The sequence below is a fragment of the Aotus nancymaae genome, unplaced genomic scaffold, assembly GCF_030222135.1.
Source record: "Aotus nancymaae isolate 86718 unplaced genomic scaffold, 86718_ANA_hifiasm-v0.15.2.pri h1tg000033l, whole genome shotgun sequence".
Classification (NCBI taxonomy): Eukaryota; Metazoa; Chordata; class Mammalia; order Primates; family Aotidae; genus Aotus; species Aotus nancymaae.
This window is the reverse complement of record NW_026988447.1, coordinates 23,462,969-23,484,361: the sequence shown is the minus strand read 5'-3', so window position 1 is coordinate 23,484,361 and position 21,393 is coordinate 23,462,969. Positions and strand designations below refer to the sequence as shown.

General features: G+C 35.2%; 1 protein-coding gene across 4 annotated transcripts in view; it reads left to right on the top strand.

The window, feature by feature from the left end:
• The window catches only part of GAB1 (GRB2 associated binding protein 1), a 132,160-nt gene extending 114,598 nt beyond the window's left edge, over window positions 1-17,562 (top strand). For 2 of the 4 annotated variants that reach the window (XM_012453978.3, XM_012453977.3), the window contains 5 exons: window positions 1,711-1,800; window positions 3,437-3,530; window positions 4,418-4,541; window positions 10,163-10,285; window positions 13,285-17,562. In XM_012453978.3, coding sequence (XP_012309401.1) covers window positions 1,711-1,800; window positions 3,437-3,530; window positions 4,418-4,541; window positions 10,163-10,285; window positions 13,285-13,443 — 590 coding nt within the window. In that variant the 3' untranslated portion in view covers window positions 13,444-17,562. The remainder of the gene's footprint in view (window positions 1-1,710; window positions 1,801-3,436; window positions 3,531-4,417; window positions 4,542-10,162; window positions 10,286-13,284) is intronic. The other 2 variants (XM_012453980.3, XM_012453979.3) reach the window with 1 other exon arrangement.
• Window positions 17,563-21,393: the final 3,831 nt, after the last annotated feature.

Sequence of the window (21,393 nt, the reverse complement as noted above, 5' to 3'; positions counted from 1 at the left end):
CACGTAGATGTCCCCCCAAGCCACATCTGTAAATTCAGAGTGGTATCAACTATAGACATAAGTGTTGTAATGAGCACATTTATTCCTTTCTCTATCTGGGTTCCTGTGTAGCAGAGTGCTGTAAGCTCTCTAGCTGCAATGGAGAGTTCAAAAATGAACTTCAAGTAGCTCCAACATGGTATCCAGCTAAATTTCCTGAGGTTCTCTATATACCTAAAGGTCTGGAAAGGTAAGACAGTGTGGTATAGAACAAGAGTGCCAAACCAGCTGGTGACAGGCTAGAGGAAGTCTTAACTGCCTCTGATTAAAGTGTAACCTGAGCAAATCACGTAACGCCACCTTTCTTTGGGTGAATCTCATTCATAAAATGAAGAAACTAGATTTGTAAGGGCCTTTCACTCCAAAATAATTATATTATTTTAATACTAAGACTTATCCTCTGTCTTACTTTTTTTGAAGGGTAGCACACTATTTCGGGGAGTTTAAAAAGTTGTCGTCTTTCCTTGCTTTAGAAAAGTGTCCTGCCGGTAAGGGCCCTGGATTGGGGAATTTTAGGGGTAAGGAGTAGATCTTGCCCAAAATGTTCATATTGACCTTTTAAATTCAGGCTGCCTCATTTCTGAATAAATTCAATGTATTGTGTAACTTAGAAAATTGGTTAGGAAATTTTTATTTTTTATAACCTCTACAGAATTGTATTTTAAGAGACTTTTAGATTTTGATAGATAAGTGCTAGATATCAGCATTTAACCAGCAAATTCTGATTCTGCCACCTAATAGATGTCAATTCAACTTTGTAAATTCCAAAAAAAAAAAAAAAAGAAAAGAAAAGAAAATTTAGTGCCACCAATAATGGAGTAGCTTAAGTCACTGATTCAGATTGATATTGCAACTCTGACATCCAGGCTTCTAATGGGAAATATGCCTTTCAGAGGCTTTTCAGCAGTGATTTTATGTGACAGACATTAAATGAAAGGAAGATAATGGTAACTGAATTTATGCTTTCATATACTTAAACTGAAGCTAGGCAATCAGTAGAACCAGAATCTAAACATCTAATTCTTGCAAGATGAAGCCATTGGGCAACCAGTGAGTATCCAGAGGAAAGAAATGTTGGTCTTGTTTTGGTTTTAGATTAGCAAATACAGTAGTGGCCACTTGCTTCTCTAGAAGAGTCTTGGTCAGGAGGTACAGGAATGGTCAGAGTAAGGTTTTAAAAACATCTCTACCAAATTAGAAAAGTAGTATTACAAGGAGGAGGTAGGCCTTCGTGCTTTCACATTAGACACCATGTTTCAAAAAAAAAGAAAGAGGTAATTGAGATCTGACTAGGGTATTCTACAATTTTTTTTAATTCGATCCAGTTTTCTAAGACATGTTAGAAGAAAAACTAACATGGCACATATTTCCCCTCTGTTCCCCCAAATGAAGATAACAACTAACCAGGCTGGTTATCCCACTAAGATCCTACCATCTTTTATACCTCCTTGCTTCTTTTACATTGTTGCATGTAACTTCCTCTTTTCCATTCATTCCATGCTGGGCATGAGCATGAATTTTATGTAGCAGGACTGAAATACTCTCCACAAACTTTTGTTCATGCTTTTGAGATGTAACATTTCTGCACAGGGCTCTGTTGCTTTTTTACAGAATCCATTTTCCAATTAATAAATAACATTATATTAAGAAAGTCTTCTTTTTACCAATTAGGTCAAAGTCCTAAAATTTTAAGACTCAAACCCCATGGTTTAGAGCGAACTGATTCACAAACCATAGGTGACTTTGCTACAAGAAGAAAGGGTATGTACTTTAGTACCGCATGCTGTATGGGGCATTGGGAATTTATTTTGTAATTTGTTTTTTTCTAAAAATCAAGAAAGAAGAACCTTAAATACTACTGCTGTTGTAAATAAAACTTTCCAGCATTCTAAAGTGAGCACTTCCCATAATTCATAGAGTCTACTTACTATGCCATTAACAGCAGCATGTTAAATATTTGATAATATGTGATATTCAGACTTGTCCTTGTAAATTATTCTTTTCACTTTTTAGACAACATTTTATCCTTTAAATTTGTGAACTGTTTGTGAGTTTCTGTTGTCTTCTGTATTTCTGTATATGTATTCTGTTCTGAGACAGAATAAAGAATCATTTCCATGGATTAATTGTCCCATTATTTAAAAATTGACAGCTAAACTGCTATTAGCCTTTGGATGTCAAAAAAGTAAAACAATAAGAGTTAAAGAAATACTTTTAGTTGGCAGAATATTCTTTATGTGTCCATTTTAAGAATATAGACAGGAAACCAAGGAAAATGGTTTTAGCTTGAATTTAATAAGTTAATTTGGTCTTCATTATATGTGAGTTGACAAAAATACTTGCTTATGAGCCTCAATGTGTATGGTCCTTTAAAATGACCATCCATTTTATAGTTTAATGGTAATTATGCCATAATTGATTAAAATCCAACATACATGGACAAAGACTATAAATAAACCTGGAAAGATGAAAGTTTTGGTTAAGAGTGGCAGAATGAAACATTACTGAAATATTTACCTAACATGTTTAGATAGTTTCCTAAAGTATCTAGTATTAAATAGTATTATTTTAGTTCTTTTGCTCACTCCATAAATGTCTGAAAAAAATTTCAGTCTTGACTTTAAGAAAATGGCTAAGAAATCTGTGGTATATATTGGTTTAATTGTCTACTGCAATAATGAGATAAGTAAAGATCTCTTATAAATGGAACTAACATAAATATTAGCATTTACTTAATTGTATATATTGAGCAAGAGATTTGTTGGTTAAATTACACTAACAATTTGAAGTAAAATAATTATGCCCTTTTCTCAGGACAGAGTTTGGATCTAAAGATATAAATATTGTTTTGTTTTGTTTGTTTCCAGACTGGGCATGAATTATTTTAAAAGATTCAAACATTTTTTTCGTTTAGGGTTTTGACAAAATTTTAATAGGTTCTATGCATCATTTTATCTTTATAGTTATATGCTTCAATATCGAAGAATAGGAATGATTTTACATAGATGATTAAATTTCCTTGAGTATGAAATTAGTGAAATAATTTATGAAATAATTGAACATATAAAGCAACTACAAAAGAACTGGGTCACATTCTTTCTTCATCTCATTTAGTTTATATTCATAAAATATTTACTTAAGAAGCAACATGTTGTAATAGAGATTTAGGCTTTGAAGTAAAAGTCATGAAAACGTTATCTGATTTAGCTTTTACCACTAATTACTTAGCTATGCACTCTTGGGCAAATCATGTAACATTCATGAACCTCATTTCATATGTGAAACTAGGTGGTCTTAGGTTTACTCTGGCTATCAAATATAAATAGAGTTAGAGAGAATCTTGTTTGTCTTCCAAAGTTCTGTACACTAAAAATCCCTTTCCTCTTTTTCTTTTCAGCCAAGCCGGCACCTTTAGAAATAAAACCTTTGCCAGAATGGGAAGAATTACAAGCCCCAGTTAGATCTCCCATCACTAGGAGTTTTGCTCGAGAGTAAGTCCTTTGTCTAAAATATGTAATTTGTATGAATAATGTGACTATCTAGAATTGTTCATTATCATGGAAAATATCTAGAATAGTGGTTCTCAATGGATAATCTGAAGAGCCCCCTTTTGGGGGGTTCTGTAAAGTCAAAACTATTTTTATTAATATATTAAGATGTTATTTGCTGTATTTATGCTCCTTCTGAGTGTACAGTAGAGTTTTTCAGAGCTACATGATATGTGATATCATTGTGACACCCAATAGAATGAATATTTGTGTACTACTTGTGTTTTAAAAAGGTGTCTATTTTCATTTCTAAGACGGCAAAATTAATAGATATAACTCATGTAAACAAAAGTTTCTTGAGATTCTCAATAATTTTTAAGACTGTAAAAGGTCTGTGAAACCAAAAATTTCTGAGGACTACTAATCTTGAAAATATGGTAGTCTCTTGTGGGAATTTTTTAACTGAAACTTATTTAAATATATATAGGGAAATGAGAGGGATTTATGAGTTACAAACTTATATTGAACATATGATCATGTTTTATGTATGTATGTGTGTGTGTATATATATGTATAGTTTTTAAAAAATAAAAATTCTTAAGTCTTCCGTTTTATATCAGAAGCTTTCTACTTCTGACCAAGTCACTGGTAGTAGTTTGTTTGTTCTACACAAAATACTTTGCTGTCCAAAATATACTTTTATAATACAGTTGTAAATATTAGTTATGAGTTTGTGCACAAAAATTATGTCATAAATGTGTACAATGAGTGATTATAAACATAAGGGAATATTTCTGAAAGAACACAGATTATCTCTCATTTTTATTTGGGGAATAATTTTAGATATTTTTGTCAAGTCTTATGTTTGTAATGATAATTTTTGTAATTAGCTCTTCTAGGTTTCCCATGTCCCCCCGACCGGATTCAGTGCATAGCACAACTTCAAGCAGTGACTCACATGACAGTGAAGAGAATTATGTTCCCATGAACCCAAACCTTTCCAGTGAAGACCCAGTATGTAAAGTCTTAACTTCTCCCTGAGCAGCCCTTTTAAATTAGTCAAGCTAGAACTGTTCTTTCCATCTATACATTTTATCCTCACATCTTTCTTTATATACTTAAGAAAAAACAATAAATCTTTTTTAAATGCTTACTAAAAATCATATCATAAACTCTAAAACCAATAAAAGGTGAAAATACACTGTAAATGAGTTAAAAAAATAAAAATTGCCCGGCACAGCAGCACAACCCTGTAGTTTCAGCTGTTTGGGAGACTGATGTGGGAGGATCACTTGAGTTCTTGAGTTCAGCAGTTTGAGGCTAGCCTGGGCAACTTGTGACCCTGTCTCTAATTTGAAAAAAATAAAAGTTTTCTGTTATATGTCATTTGAGAGATACTTGATTTTTTATACTCTTCAGAAAAATATACAGCATTTTATAATGCAGTTCTCTAAGGCTATGTCACAGCCCTCTAATGCTGAAATGGTCTTATAAATAAGTATACGCTTAGATAGGTGTAAAGATTAAAGAAGACCTCTTATAAATGTACCATGTTCCAGGTTGGCTATACTGCCATAAAGTATGAGAATTTTCTAATGGTAGTGAGCATTTTGTTCCTCAGAAATCAGGTAGTTGCCAGAAAATACTTCATACATTTAAGAATACAAACCAATTTTAATTTTTAAAAATATTTTGCTTTACATTTTCCTTGTAAGATTTAATGTTTGCTTTGTTATTTGTATTTTAGTAGATAAGTATATCCTTTAGGATTAAGTTCCCATCTGAGTAACAGAAAATAAGTATTTATTTGTGACTTGAGAGAATTTTGTTTCTTTCTCATGGAAAAGTCTAGAGAGAGTCAATCCAAGGTGTTGTGGCAGCTCTCTTCCATAGAGTCTTCAGGGATTCAGACCTTTTCCAGCTCTCCAGTATCCTTTCCCTGGGTGTGCACATATGCTCATTGGACAAGATGATGCTCCAGCCAGCAGAGCCACATTCTAACTCCAAGGTGGAGGAAAGGGAGAAAAAGAACTGCCTCATAAGGATGGTTCCTCGAAACCACTGTATACAAAGCATTAGCCAGAACTTAGCTAGTGTGGCCACACTTAGACACAAAGGAGCTGGAAAACAGTCTTAGATCCAAGGAACAGTGGGCCCACCTAACAATCCCATGCATGTGGGAGAAGGGAGAGCAGGTATTGAGGGACAGTCAGGCTGTATCTACCAGGATAAGCAAATACCTAATGTCAAAATTTGGAATGAGTTAACACTTTAGTGGCCCTATATTATTTAAAACAGCCCTATTTAGAGGTATAAAATATAAAGCCCAATTCTAGCAATGAATTGGTTTTTCATCCTTAATAGACTTTAGGCAGAACCAGGTTTGTTACAACTATATGTTGTCAGGAAACATAATTAAGTGATATGAAAAACTTGATTTTGTGCTTAAATTAGTTAACTTTAAAATATTATCAAATTTAGCCAACCACAGTGACATGCGCCTGTAGTCCCAGCTACTCAGGAAGCTGAAGCAGGATCTCTTGAGCCTAGGAGTTCACACCTAGCCTGGGCAACATAAGTGATACCTCGTCTATACAAATTTTTTAATAAGATACCAAATTTATAAAGTACTCAAATAATATAATCAGTATATCAATAAAGTTTTCACTGATTTTTCAAGCCAGGGCAGTTTTTATTAGTTGACTTTTGCTTTTGTATTCACTATTTTTCAACTTGAGTGGAATTCTATTATTATTATATAAGTTAGTTTTCCTCAGTATAGTACATTGACTCCAGTAAAACTCTAAATCCTAAATTCTGGGTCAGAGTAGATATTGTCACCAATTTTCAACTTTATGTAGTTGAGTGAACTGTTTTCTTATTGTAAAGTAATTATAGTATTTTCCAAGGTTCTACAGAGTGTCTTTTTGCCTATAATAGTGAAGAGCCATACAAATTTTGGAAAGGCCATGTAATAGGAAAGTTTAAAAATGTGATTTGTCATAGGTGTTAGATGAAGGGAAAAGATGAAAAATAAGAACATTGCAATCAGAAATCAAAGGAAATCAAAATACTTTTTTTACACCTAATGACATAAAGCCAGAAAGGTACTTTTACTTGCCACCAGTAGAGATGTCTAAATAAAAATAAACACAATGTGGCAAATTTCTTTTTTTTTCTTTGGAGACAATCTCGTGCTGTCCCCCAGGCTGGAGTGCAGTGGCATGATCTCAGCTCACTGCAGCTTCTACCTCCTGGGTTCAAGTGATTCTCCTGCCTCAGCCTCCTGAGTAGCTGGGATTATAGGCATGCGCAACGGTGCCCAACTAATTTTTGTATTTTTAGTAGAGACAGGCTTTCACTGTGTTGCCCAGGCTGGTCTCAAACTCCTAACCTTAAATGATCCACCTGCTTGCCCTCCCAAAGTGCTAGGATTACAGGCATGAGCCCTTGCACCCGGCCTGTGGTGAATTTCTGAAGTACTTACTTAGGTATGTCCTCCTGGGTCATTTTTGCTTTTTTCTTACACATAGAACCTATCTACCAAGTACAATAGAAAAGTCAGCAATGTGAATTCTATCTCCTCATGCTGCCAACTGCAAGAACTCATCATAGTCCATACCACTCTCCCTTAGAAAAGAATATGAGACTTATGGCAATATTTAACAAACTTCTTTAAGTTTAGATGAAAAGTCACACATTATCAAGTGAATTCTTAATATGACACCCGAAATTCAAATGCTGGTACACCATAACGAAAGGCATACATATTGTTATGTGATAATAACAACAAAAATATGTTAAATGACTTTACATAATTTTTAAAGAATTTTTAAAAAATCTAGGCCGGGTGCAGTGGCTTACACCTGTAATCCCAGAACTTTGGGAGGCCGAGGCAGGCGGATCACCTGAGGTCAGTAATTTAAACCAGCCTGGCCAATATGGTGAAACCCCATCTCTACTAAAAATACAAAAATTAGCCTGTCGTGGTGGCAGGTGCCCATAATCCCAGTTACTCGGGAGGCTGAGGCAGGAGAATTTATTGAGCCCAAGAGGCAGAGGTTGCAGTGAGTCGAGATCAAGCCACTGCACTCCAGCCCAGGCAACAGATCAAGACTCCGTCTCAAAAAAAAAAATTAGCACTACTGGTTTATTATTTCAAAGAATGCTTATAATGCCTTCTAGAATCTTAGAGTTTCTCTAAACTGTTTTGGGAAAATACTGGTGGAAAGGCTAGAATACAGACAGGTTATTCCCAGTGGAGATTAAATCAAGAGCAAATAGACTTCCTTGTAGACACAAATGTTAACAATACTTAAAGATGGAGAAGTGTTCAGTTCTAGTAGTAATAGACATAAAATAGGTTAACTAGCCACTCTGAGAAATTCTCTTTAAGAGCAATTTATTGGTATTATACATGCAGGTCATATGAATTTATGAGTTTCTTTTATAGCGTTGTAATACTGCAATCGCTTCTAGACATTTCTAATCAGAGAAATGCAGGGTATGGGTCTTTCATTGATCACATTTGAATATAGAATTTTTTACACATTCATGGCTGATTTTATGTGACAATGATATATAGAGTCATTCAGATAAAATGTTTCATGATGATTTCAGTTTCTCCATGAATTTGAAAAAAGAGAGAGATATTTATATTAATTGAGGACCAAAACTTGCTTATATTTTTTGTGCCCTACATGTTATTTTTTATTTTATTTTTTCAGACAGAGTTTCCCCATTTCCCAGGCTGGAGTGCAGTGGCGCGATCTTGGCTCACTGTAACCTCTGCCTCCCGGGTTCAAGCAATTCTCCTGCCTCAGCCTCCCAAGTAGGTGGGATTATGCCCACCACCACACCCGGCTAATTTTTGTAGTTTTTAGTAGAGATGGGGTTTCACCATGTTGGCCAGGCTGATCTCGAACTCCTGACCTCAGGTGATCTGCCCACCTTGGCCTTCCAAAGTGCTGGGATTATAGGCATGATCCACCACACCCGGCCATTTTCTATATTTTTTAATGTTTTATTTGCAGTAATTGATAAATTTGGTTTAAAAAATCTATTTCTCCAAATAAGAACTTTATATTTAGTTGTGCATGTTGTTTACTGCATAAACATACTGCATACCTGATTATGTGAAATTCAGGCCATGTCCTGCCCAGCAAGCTGCAGTCACCCACAGCATAGAGCTGTGTCACCCCAGCGCAAGAAGTACCTTTTAAAAATTCTCAACAAGGTTCTTTACCAGTTATTAGCCCTGCTATGAAATGAGGGAATAGTCTCAATGTTTTTCTAGAAGTACCCTTTCCCTAAGGCACAGTTTTGTCTGTTTAACCTAAGCAAATATAAATGAAGTAGCAACATAAAAAGAATCAACAGAACTACCAGATGTATGCAGTTTTCAGATTGTTTTGTTCATCATAATGTGTAAATTTTTAACTTTGTTAAATCATTATGGTTTTCTTCAAAAGTATGAGATAATATATGAATATAAATATCAACAGTGCCTAATAATGAAAACCCTAATGAGAAATACACAGTCTTGCATATGAGAAGCCAAGAACATTTCTAAATGGGGTTAAAAGGAGTAAGGCATGGAAACAAGTCACATGCATAATGCTCGCTTCAGCAGCACATACATTAAAATTAGAGCAGATGTATAATAGAACCCTGTTGTAATTAGAGTGGAAGGAATATATAGGGACTTAGGTTCATGCCAGCCTTTTCTATTTGGCATTCATCTTCAAGTGCCTGATTTTCATTTTTCTGCCTCAAGTTTTTTGTTCCTGTTGTTTATTGCTGTCGTCTATGTTCCTATCTTCTTTGCTTTTTTTAGAGAGTAGTCATACTATACAAATTATCTGAAACGGTTATTTATAAATTCCAGAATTAACCAATGTCTTCACTTTCTTTAAAATGTTGGCATAAATTACGTGCTATTTTTGTCCAAAATTTTAATTCTGTCTTTTTAAACCCGCAAGTTAGTACTATTATTGCTCTTATTATATAAACTATGCTTGTTTACATTTTTCTGCATGTTTACCAGCTTCTTTATCACTTCTTTTTGTATCTCAAGCCTTCATTAGGTAGTAATTTCCCTTTTCCCTTAAATATGTTCTTTAGAATGTATGCCTTTCAAGAAGGAAAAGATCAGACTAAGGAAATTAAGTGGTAAAAAAATCCAAATGATTGAAACAAAATAGACTTAGCCAATGAAGTCATGTTTCCATAGATAACATATTTACTTGAAACAAATTTTAGTGTGAAAGCCTTTAAATAAAATGTGGAAAGTTTGTTTAAATATAATTTGAAAGCAAGGAGTATAAAGATCCAGTAAAGTAAAAGCATAATTGAGTACAGATATGTTTTAATAATTTCAAGTTGGGCTATCATAGCTAATTATCTCTTGATGTCTCAATCTTAGTGTGAACCAAGTTTAACTTTTGAAACCATGTTTAGCTTGCTGTAAGCTAGACTTTAATCAGTTTAGTTATTTTCTTTCTATCCTGAAAGGTTAACTTTTTAAAGCTACATCCTCTTGAAAGCAAATATTTAGGCTTCAGTAGATGTGAAACAGTGTAAGTGGTATGTCTGGTGAATGTATGACCATTGATTTTGTTGTCTAATACTTTCAGAATCTCTTTGGCAGTAACAGTCTTGATGGAGGAAGCAGCCCTATGATCAAGCCCAAAGGAGACAAACAGGTGGAATATCTAGATCTCGACTTAGATTCTGGGAAATCGACACCACCACGTAAAGTGAGTGACATGCCTCTTCTATGTATACAGTTAGTTCACACCTCAAACCTGAAGAATTACCTCCTTTGGGAGAATTTTATTAAGTTATGTTCAATATAAATTTAGTCTCATCTGCTACTTGATGCTGTCTCATAAACCACAAATAACATAGTTATGGGGGCTGATTATCTTTTTTCCTTCCTGATGGTTGGAAATTTTATACTTTTTACTCTTAGTGGTTACCATTGAAATAGTTATTTAACTTTTTTTTTTTGAGACAGAGTCTTGCTCTGTTGGTCAGGCTGGAGTGCAGTGGTGTGATCTTGGCTTACTGCAACCTCACCTCCTAGGTCCAGATGATTCTCCTGCCTCAGCCTCCCAAATAGCTGGGATTACAGATGCACACCACCACTCCTGGCTAATTTTTGTACTTTTAGTAGAGACAGGGTTTCATTGTGTTACCTAGGATGCTCTTGAACTCCTGACCTCAAGTGATCCACCTGCCTCGGCCCTCCAAAGTGCTGAGATTACAGGCGGAAGCCACCGTGCCCAGCCATTATTTAATGAATTCTATAATTAAGCAGTCTAGTGTCTTTATTCTCCTTAAAATGTTAGTTCAATTTATTTGCTATTTTTGTACAAAATTTTAATGTTATCTTTTTGTTAAACCCACAGATTAGACAGTATTTTTACTGTTCTTCTTATATGACAATGTTTATTTACATTTTTCTATGTGTTTACCAGCTTCATCATTCTTTCTTATTTCTCAGACTTTCCTTCTACAATAATTTTTCCTCCACCTGAAATATACTCTTTAGAAGTGGCGTTTGGAGGTCTGTTGGTAAAAACCTGTGGGTGGGAGACCCCGTGGCAGACTCCGTACTTTGGTTGGCAGTGGACCCCTGGGCCCAAACTCGGTTTTCTCTTTCTTGATGTCTTGTGTCTTTTATTTCCACAGTTTCTCGTCTCCACACCTGTAGAGAGGGGCTCACAGGACACTGTAGGGCTGGACTGTACAAAAACTTCTTTCAGTTTTTGTTTAACTTAAATGTCTTTATTTTGCCTTCTCTTGGAAACAGTTTGCTTGAGTTCACAGTTCTTGATCAACAATAATTTTCTCTCAGCCCATAGAAGATACTGTCCCACCACTGTCTTGCTTCTATTCCTATAGAAAAATTTGCTGTTAATCTAATTGTAATTCCCTTGTAGGTAATGTCTTCTCTGATGGGCTGATTTTAAGATCATTTCTGTATCTTTGGTATTCTACAGGTTCACTACTGTAGAATACCCATCTAGACTTAGATTCCTTTTTATTTATCCTGCTTTGTTAGAAGTGCTGTCTTCTTTTTGGATTCATATTTTTCTTATCAATTCTGGAAAAGTCTCAGGCACCATTCAGATAGTGCTTTTCCATTTCTAAAATGAAATTCTGTTTGGGTCTTTTTCAAATATATCTAGCTAATTTAATAGCTACTTTTCAATATCTGAAATCCTTGGAGGTCTGCATCTGTGTATATTGTTTCTCCTAACTCACACTCTCTACAGCTTGTTTCTTTGTGTGTTTTATATATTTTTACTGCAAACTCATTTTGTTGAACGTATCTGTGGGAATTCTGAGGACCTAAATTTCCTCCATAAACTATTTGTATTTGCTTCTGCTAGGAACCAGGAGGTGCTACCACCCTAGGACCCCATCAGTTCCCTTTAAGGATCCCTAGTTTGACGGGATAGTCTCAGTCCAATACAGGGCCTCCTGATTGCATTTTTGAGATTGATAGTCATCCTAAAGCCAACGCTACCTTTACCATTTAGAAGCATACCACTCCCTCTGCTTTTCTTATACCTTAGACATTTCACTTTCTAGTGAGCGCAGCAGTGCATTGATAATTTTATTTAAGTATCTATCTCTTTTTGAATTTTAGGAATAAAAGGGCATCAGCCATGTAGTTTGTCATTCTTGAGGTATTGCTTTTCAAAAAAAATTTCTTGTGCTCTCAAGTAAACACTGATTCATGCTCTCAGAGTTTGAGAGAAAGTCAAACTTAAGTTGACAGGAGAATCAAACTGTCTATGTTAAGATAAAACAGGCATCTGCTGTGTCTATTTTATATGAATTTCATCTGCAATGGAATCATTAATTTGAATTTTTTTTTTTTGAGATGGAGTCTCACTGTCGCTCCCGCTGGAGTGCAGTGGCATGATCTCAGCTCACTACGTCCTCTGCTGCCCAGGTTCAAGCAGTTCTCCTGCCTCAGCCTCTTGAGTAGCTGGGATTACAAGCGTGTGCCACCATGCCCAGCAAATTTTTGTATTTTTAGTAGAGATGGGGTTTCAGCATCTTGGCCAGGCTAGTCTTGAACTCCTGACCTCGTGATCCACTCATCTTGGCCTCCCAAAGTGCTGGAATTACAGGCGTGAGGCACTGCACTCAGCCTAGTTTGAATTCCTAAATAAAATAATTTTAAATTTAAGACTAATTAGTTATATAATTTAATGTTAAATTTTATAAAGTTAATAAGGCAATTAGTATATAGTTAGGAGAGAGACATTTTTAAGTTTAGGTAGTTGATGTTATTTTTTGTGTGTGACCCAGAAAAATTTTAAGAGTATTCATGTCGAGGCATGGTGGCTCATGCCTGTAATCCCAACACTTTGGACGGCCAAGGCGGGCAGATCACCTGAGGTCAGGAGTTTGACACCAGCCTTTGACACCAGCCTGACCAACATGGTGAAACCCTGTCTCTAGTAAAAATACAAAATTAGCCAGGTGTGGTGGTTCATGCCTGTAATCCCTGCTATTCGGGAGGCCGAGACAGGAGAATTGCTTGAACCAGGAGACAGAGGTTGCAGTGAGCTGAGATTGCACTATTGCATTCCAGCCTGGGCAACAAGAGTGAAACTCATTCTCAAAAAGAAAAAAAAGAGTATTCGCAATGCATGTGTGTCTGTGTTTTAAGACTGAGTTTTACTCAGAAGCACTCCTTTATATGTTGGACATTTTTTTTTATTTTGTGTTTTAGCAAAAGACCAGTGGCTCAGGCAGCAGTGTAGCAGATGAGAGGGTGGATTATGTCGTTGTTGACCAACAGAAGACCTTGGCTCTCAAGAGTACCCGGGAAGCCTGGACAGATGGGAGACAGTCCACAGAATCAGAAACGCCAACGAAGAGTGTGAAATGAAAATCTTGCCTTGCCATTTCTGAACAAAAGAGAACTGAATTGTAAAGATAAATCCCTTTTGAAGAATGACTTGACACTTCTACTCTAGGTAGATTCTCAAATGAGTAGAGTTGAAGTCAAAGGACCTTTCTGACATAATCAAGCAATTTAGACTTAAGTGGTGCTTTGTGGTATCTGAACAATTCATAACATGTAAATAATGTGGGAAAATAGTATTGTTTAGCTCCCAGAGAAACATTTGTTCCATAGTTAACACACTCATAGTATTACTGTATTTATGCACTTTTTCATCTAAAACATTGTTTGGGGTATTCCCAATGTATCTTAACATAATTCCATTGAGAATTCTTGTTTGTTGTCACACTACTTTATATAACAATACTAAGTTAACTAAGCTACTTTTAGATTTGGAAATTGCTGTTTAAACTGCAGTCTAGCAACATTAAAATGAGAGGTAGATTCACAACTTAGCCTTCAACCTGAAGCTTCAGGTGATAACCATTAGCTTATACTTAGACTCATCATTTGTTGCCTTCCAAAATGCTGAGGATAATGTATGTACCGGTGTCAGGACCTAGTTCTCTGGTTATTGTACATTTAGTTTTTAATGGTGGAACTTTGTTATATTTTGTGAATTACAGCATTGTTGGTTCATTGAATGAAGATTCTGCCGGGTAGGATCTTGCACCTTTGAAAGACTTAATAATTACACTATCAAGTAAGCCTGCAAATCATTGATGGCATGCAGTAATGATGTGCTCTTACACTTGTTAACATGTATTAAATGTTATTTGCAAAAGGTAGATTATATAACTAATCAGGTACGTACCAGGCAGTGATGTGCTAATACACTGATCAGGTTTAGACAATGAGCTTTGGTCGTTTTCTTGTTAGTCCTAATATTGGTTTTCAGTTTGGAATTAATAAAGCAGTTGACATTCACTGTTAGTTATAGCAACATACTGTGATTTTTAATTAGACAGTAATTAGATTTGTTACTCTACGAAATTCTATCTTTTGACACCATAGTGCCCTTTCTATGATTTTTTTACTTAATATTCTTCTTGGCCTTATATTTAAATCCCTATGCAATTAATATTTTATATCTGCATTTTTTTTTTAAATAGATGTTATATAAGTGATTCTCATATGTAGCACCTGTTGCTTTTCCACTAAAAGAATTAGGGATTTTGTACTGTGATTTATATTCACTGACCCAATTCAAGAAATATTGGAGCCTTGCTATAATGTGAAATTTTATAGTCATGGACTCCTTCCAACTAGATTTCTGAAACCACCAGAGGGATCGTATAATTCTGTCTCACCTATGACATGGTCCTGTGACATAAATATTAAGACCACAAGTTATAGTGAGGCTACAATTATATTCATCTGTCTTGGCTTTGCAACATAATTTAGAAAACAGGTATAGTTGTTTGTCTTTTCACCAAGTTATATACAATCTCATGTACTGATTTGAAACTTGTAACAATATTTGGAGGGAGCATAGAGAAAGGAGAGTCCACATTTGAGGCATGACTCCCTCCATTCAGACCTTTAACTGTTGCCTGAATACATAGATGTGTCCTGATTTCTCGCCCATTGGCCATAGTACTGTGCCTAATCAATGTAATAGGTTTATTTTCCCAATCCACAAACTAAAAATGTTCATAACAAGATGAATTGTAGACTAGTAACATTTGATGCCTTTAAATGTTTGCTTCTTTTTAAACAAAAACTAAAACCCTGAAGTGAATTTTTAGGTGAATTTTTAAATAAAAAAGATTGATTGAGTTTGGTGTGCAAGCTGTTTTATAATGAAACCACAAAATAAAATCTAAAATCACTGAAATGTGCCTAAACTATCAAAACACACAATACAGCTAATGTGTAAAGATACTAAATTCTGTTACTTGGAGGATGAATACATTTAAGATTTTAAACACAGTAATAAATACATGATTAATTTAAAAATAAAAAATCTTTCTTTACAGCTGTCTATCATCAGAAGGGTCTAAAGCACTTATGAATGTTTTTAGTCTAATTTATCATTAACTTTTTATAAGTTACCATATTTAAAGATTTGTGGCACTCTGATTCTCAGAAAATTTCTCATTCTGAATAAGAACAGGAAGGTATTAGAAGGCAGTTTGCTTTAGAAAACTAAATCACATCAAACATTGTATTAGAGAATTAAAAGTTTTTTATAGAGCAGTGTTTTCCAAACATTTTTAGCACTAGAATCTTTTTTAAATGAAATTTTATGTGTAATCCCAATATATATAGCCTGAAAAGTCCATCTTACCAATATAAATGTATTTTGAATTCATATTTATGTTTATTCATTTTGGCTTCTTACTAAGCATAATAAGATTCTGAATTATTTCTGAATAACACAAATGTAGAGTTATACATGGTTTATGAAAACAGCAGCCAATTTATAGCTATGCCTTTATTTGAATACTATCAAGAAAATTTTGATTCATACATATGTAAGCAAAAATAATGGGTTTTAAACATACATCTCAGGAAATGATTTAGTTAGAGATAGCTAAATTTATTCAAGGTCTATACAAAGATAAATTATCCTGGTAGTGAAAGTTAATACATAAGCAGTCTCCAGTGTGGTAAAGTAGGGTATGTGACACATTAGAATGAGCATTTGTATTAAGTTTTAAAATATACACATATAAAAACTAAATTTGAATCAAACCATTTTACTCACCTCCAAGAAGCTAGACTTTGGCCAGGAGTGGGCTAAAAACCACTGGTTAACCATGTGACAGTTACAATGTTATAGTTGGAAGTCTTTTTCTTCCACTTTAGAGTTACTTACCTTAATTCCTTATTTTGAAAAATTGTAAGATACTATGAAGGTCTAGGTACCAAAGCACAGTTCTGCTTTCAAAACTTAAAATTCAAACTTGAAAAAGCTGTTTAACCCATAGAAGGTATCATTTAGTAAGCTGTAAAAGATTTTTTACATCTACACTTCAGTTTATACATCTTTATCATTATCAATACCATATAAGTTACTGTGAGCATTTTAGATAATTCCATAAAGGTACTATGAGTGTGTCTGTTTGTGTGTGTGTATATATAGCATTGTATTTAATCATAGACTAAATTTAATTTGATACAGAAATATCACTATACTTGTACATTAAGGTCATAATTTCTGCTGGACTCTTTTATATTTAATTAATAGGGATTACAGTCTTCCTTCATAAATGCATTTAAACCAGAAATTGAACACCAGTGTTTTTCTTTTTCTACTTATGGGAAGTTGTCTGCTTCCCCCTTTAGAGAAAACAGTATTTTTGTATTTTGTTAAAATATTAACTACTTTATGCCTACACACCATGCTGTAGATACTGATCATAATTCTTACGTGTTCACAAACACCCCTAGTGCCTCTTTTTTGGCTCATTAAAAGTGTTGGTGTCAGTACTTTGACTACAGAGCCTTTGGCCTTTTAATAATGCTGAGGTGAGCTGATCCTTCCTATTTCTGTCGTCGGGTCATTCTGATAGGTCTTGTCCTCCACTGTCAGGTAAGCAACTAGGTCCATGACAGGGATTAAACATATGAACAAATCAAGTGGATACACACAGTGAGAAAGATATACATTCTATGATAACAACTACTGTCAATAACAACTGATGTTACATACATATATATATATATATATGTATATAATTTTAAAAACAACTAGGAGATGAAAAACCATGGTATAAATAAATATTGTAGACATCATGGACTTGATTTGATAGAAATCAATTGTCAGGTTATTGAGATGGTTGTTTTCGATCTGTCTAAATAATTTATGCATTACTACAGTTAAAAATGATTTGGTTTGTCTTCTATAGACTTAATTTTCTTCTGGTTCAGTATAATATCTGTTAACAGAATTTCAGCAAACTGACTGGTCAAGGTATTAACATAGTTTCTACTTCCTTTACCTAAAAAGGTGGTTTTATGTAAGTTCTTGATTGCTGATGATCATCCCAAATTTTGACAAAATCATATGTATAAATTTATTTCTCTCCTCTTGCTCATCATCTTTGTATAGGTCCCATTGTAGATCTTTTCTGCTACCAAATAAAACTTTTCAAGCAATTTGGTTTCCAGACCTTAAATAGACAATTTGGATACTAAGATTGTGAACTAATAACGACATAAAAATTTATATTTCCAACCCTTCCTTAGAGTCTTTATCTGCATCAAAAACCTAATCCTGCCATTAACTGTGCTTCCCAGTCCCACTTCTATATGTCACTCATTTTCTGCAACAAAGATCTCACTAAGTCATGTTGAAATACAAGTCATGACCCTCTCTAACTAAAAAGGAAAAGGTTCCTGGAGAAACTCTGTTGCCACATACACTTTCTCTGTTACTCCTGCAGCCAGCCAGTGCTACCAGCATTTTATTGAGTAAAAGTCCAAATAAATAAGAGCCCTCATGCAACCTTTATCTTCAGAAACTAGGTTTTATATGTAAAATGTGGCTTGGGAAATGATTGTTTATTAACTTGCTGAGCTTTTTCATTTCTATGCAAGTTTCAAACATCTCCAGTACTTTATAAAATCCTAACAATTGCTGTAAGTCGGCACTTTGGTTCACTTAGCCCACCCAGTCCACTTGCAACTCTGTCACTAAATCATATTTGGGAACTTTGGGTACTGTGAGGCTATCTTCTTTGAGATTATTTTCTCATATGTCTGGCACCTTGTAAACCATGAGACTCCTAGGTATTTGCATGTAACTTCTTTGAGGAAGTTACCACCATCTCTGATATAGACACACTTTTTGAGTTGCAGTTTTTGTTAGAATTTTATGGAGAATAACTTGTCAATTCTGTGAATGTTATTGAGTATTTAAAAAGCTGGGTCTGTAATGGGAGGCATTTTATTAACTGTTGTGATTGGGTAACATGTCCTCTTAGATTTCCTGATTTAAAATTATACAAAATAACTATTTTTGATGAAATAAAGGAACACCTAGAGAAAATTAAGTTTCTAATATGTTTCTACACTTCATTAGAAAAGATTTTATTACTATTATTTATGGTTATTGTTGATTAACTCTTAATGTGTCTCCTCTGATTTTGTGTTCCATGTGGTGCTTGGAACATTTAGAGTACTCTCAGGGTGGGGAGTGCAGGGACATACAGTGGTATAGAAAATTTAAAAATTAAAATCAAATAATACCCCAAAAAGCCCACTTTATCAAATATGGTATTCTGATGGTTAATTTTATGTGTCAACTTGGTGAAGCTATGGTGCCCATATGTTTGGTCAAACACTAGATGTTGCTGTGAATATATTTTGTAGATTAACATTTACAATCAGTTGATTTTAAGTAAAGCAGATTCTCATCCATAATATGGTTGAACCTTATTCAATCAGCTAATGGCCTTAGAGCAAAAGCTGAGGTTTTCAAAAGAAGAAGGAATTCAGCCTCAAGATATGACAAATTAATCCTAAGTTTCCAACCTGCTGGCCTACCCTACCAATTTCAGACTTGCCAGTTCTTACAATCCTGGAGCCCTTCTTAAAACACTCTCTCTCTCTTTCTTCCCCGTCTCTGTCTCCCCTGTGTGTGTGTGTGTGTATGTGTGTGTATACATAAATATATATCTTCAAACACACACATATATAATGTATATCTTACTGGTTCTGTTTTTCTGGAGAACCATGACTGATACACATACTGAGTCATTAATCTGAGCGCCTCTCACACCAAGCAATAATTTTGAAGTTTAATTTGCAATGTATTAGCAGTCTGCTCCAAAAGTTTACCATTTACAGACAGTGAACCATGTTTCCACTTCTGCTGGCCATAACTTTTTGTCTTCTAGGAACCATTAAATTGACATCTCCAATGATGGAAAACAGTATTCTAAGAACACAGATGATTGGATTCTTGTTGCATAGGGTACAGGATACTATTAAGGACAGAATTTCATTTGTAACACTGGGCCGTAGTCTTCACCTCTTCACCCTTGTCACCTCTTCACCCATGCTATGACCTTACACATTTATTTAGTTTTTCCTGCTTTAAATTTCCATTTTGTATGTAAAACATATTACCCTACGTACCCCAAAGCTATTTTTTAATCAGCCTTGCTAATGCGTTTGAAAGTTGCTTATTCCAATCCTTAGACAAAACAGTAATTTTGGAAGTCAGACTAAGAAGATACTTTTGTCCCAGATTTTGATTCTACTTGATGGTCGCTTATTAATAATTTAGCCATTTCACTAAGGTAGCTGCTACACATGTTGAATTATTCAAGGCACTGTGGGAAACATGAAAGAAATCTACCTCATCTTTATCTTTACAAATTAATATGTGTGAAATAATACAGGACAGTAAGTGATTATTTCTGAGGTACCAACTGTGAGCTACCAACAAAGAGACAAAGTTCTACAGTCAAGAAAACCTTCATAAAGATGGAGACTGAGCTGGACATTGGAGGATTTGCAAGAACATTAGCTTGCTGTTGGTTTTTTTCATAAGAAGAGGTAAGGAAAATGACAAAAGCAGGATATAGAGAAGTATGTATTGGGTGGAGGGTTATGAAATATTGTATTAGTTATCCAATGCTGTGTAGCCAGAATGTAGTGACTTTTTCTATCTCATAGTTTCCATGATCAAAAATTCAGGAATGTCTTGGCCGAACAGTTCTGGCCCAGTGTTTCTACAGAAATTACAGTCAAATCAGCTGAGATGAGTTATTAAGGGCTGAAGAATCTACCTCAAGTGGTTTACTCACATGGCTGGCAAGTTGGTGCTGCCTGTTGCTGGGAGCCTCTCTTCCTCTTCAGGTGACTGCTTCACAGAGCTGCTTGAGTATCCTTGTGGCATGGGGGCTGGCTTTCCCCAAAGCTAGTGATCCCAGAGACCAAACAAATGACCTAGCCTTAGAGGTCACACACTGTCATCTCAGCTGTGCGCTAATGGGTTGTACAGTCCACTCCTTAATTCACTGTGGAAGGAGACTTGCAAGGGTATGAATACCAGGAAGTAAGGATCACTAGGAGCCATCTGAGAGGCTAGCTGTCACAAAGGCAGAGTAAAGAGTTGAGAGATGGGACCAAAGATGCGAGACTTTAGAAACTCAAGTATGTTGGGAATTAAGGACTTGAAAATGTCAGAACAATAACCCAAAGCATGGAAAGAGTAGGCCACAAGAAGTCAGGAGGCAGTTCTAAACCTAGGTCTGTGAGTTTCACTGTGTGTTCTTATAAAGATATTGAACAGTTACTGTTCAATACAGTATATATTCTTATGTAGTCCTCATACTATGAATTTATCACAGGGCAGGTGGCTAGAAGTCAAGCATCAAGGCTGTGTTGGTTTAATTTCTTCTGAGGTCTCTTGACTTGTAGATAGCCGTCTTCTCACTGTGTCCTCAGATGGTCTTTTTTTCTGTGTTGGCACCCCTGGTCCTGCTCTCTCATTATAAAGAAATCAGATTAGATTAGGTAAAATGCATAATTTTACCTTAATTACCTCTTTAATGATCCTATCTCCAAAAAGTTGACACATTCTCAGCTTGTGGCTATGTTTATATCTCATCTACCTGGCTATTTTAACCTTTTTGCAGCAGGAAAAGATGGCGCACTCAAAGGAGTAATTGAAGAGACTTGAATGAAGGGACTATTGTATGGGTAGGATTGAGGGAACCAACAGGAGTGGTTAAAAACCCTGTGTAATCTGCATGTGGTAGTGCATGCCTGTAGTTCCAGCTACTCAGGAGGCTGAGGCAGGAGGATTGTGTGAGTCCAGGAGTTCAAAGCTGCAATGAACTATGATCACACCACTGCACTCCAGCCTTGACAAAGTAAAATGACTCCATTTCTTAAAAAATAAAAATAAAATCCTGAGCAACAGTAAGTGACTAGCAACAGTGAGAAGCCATTACCACTTCTAGAATTAAGGAGGCA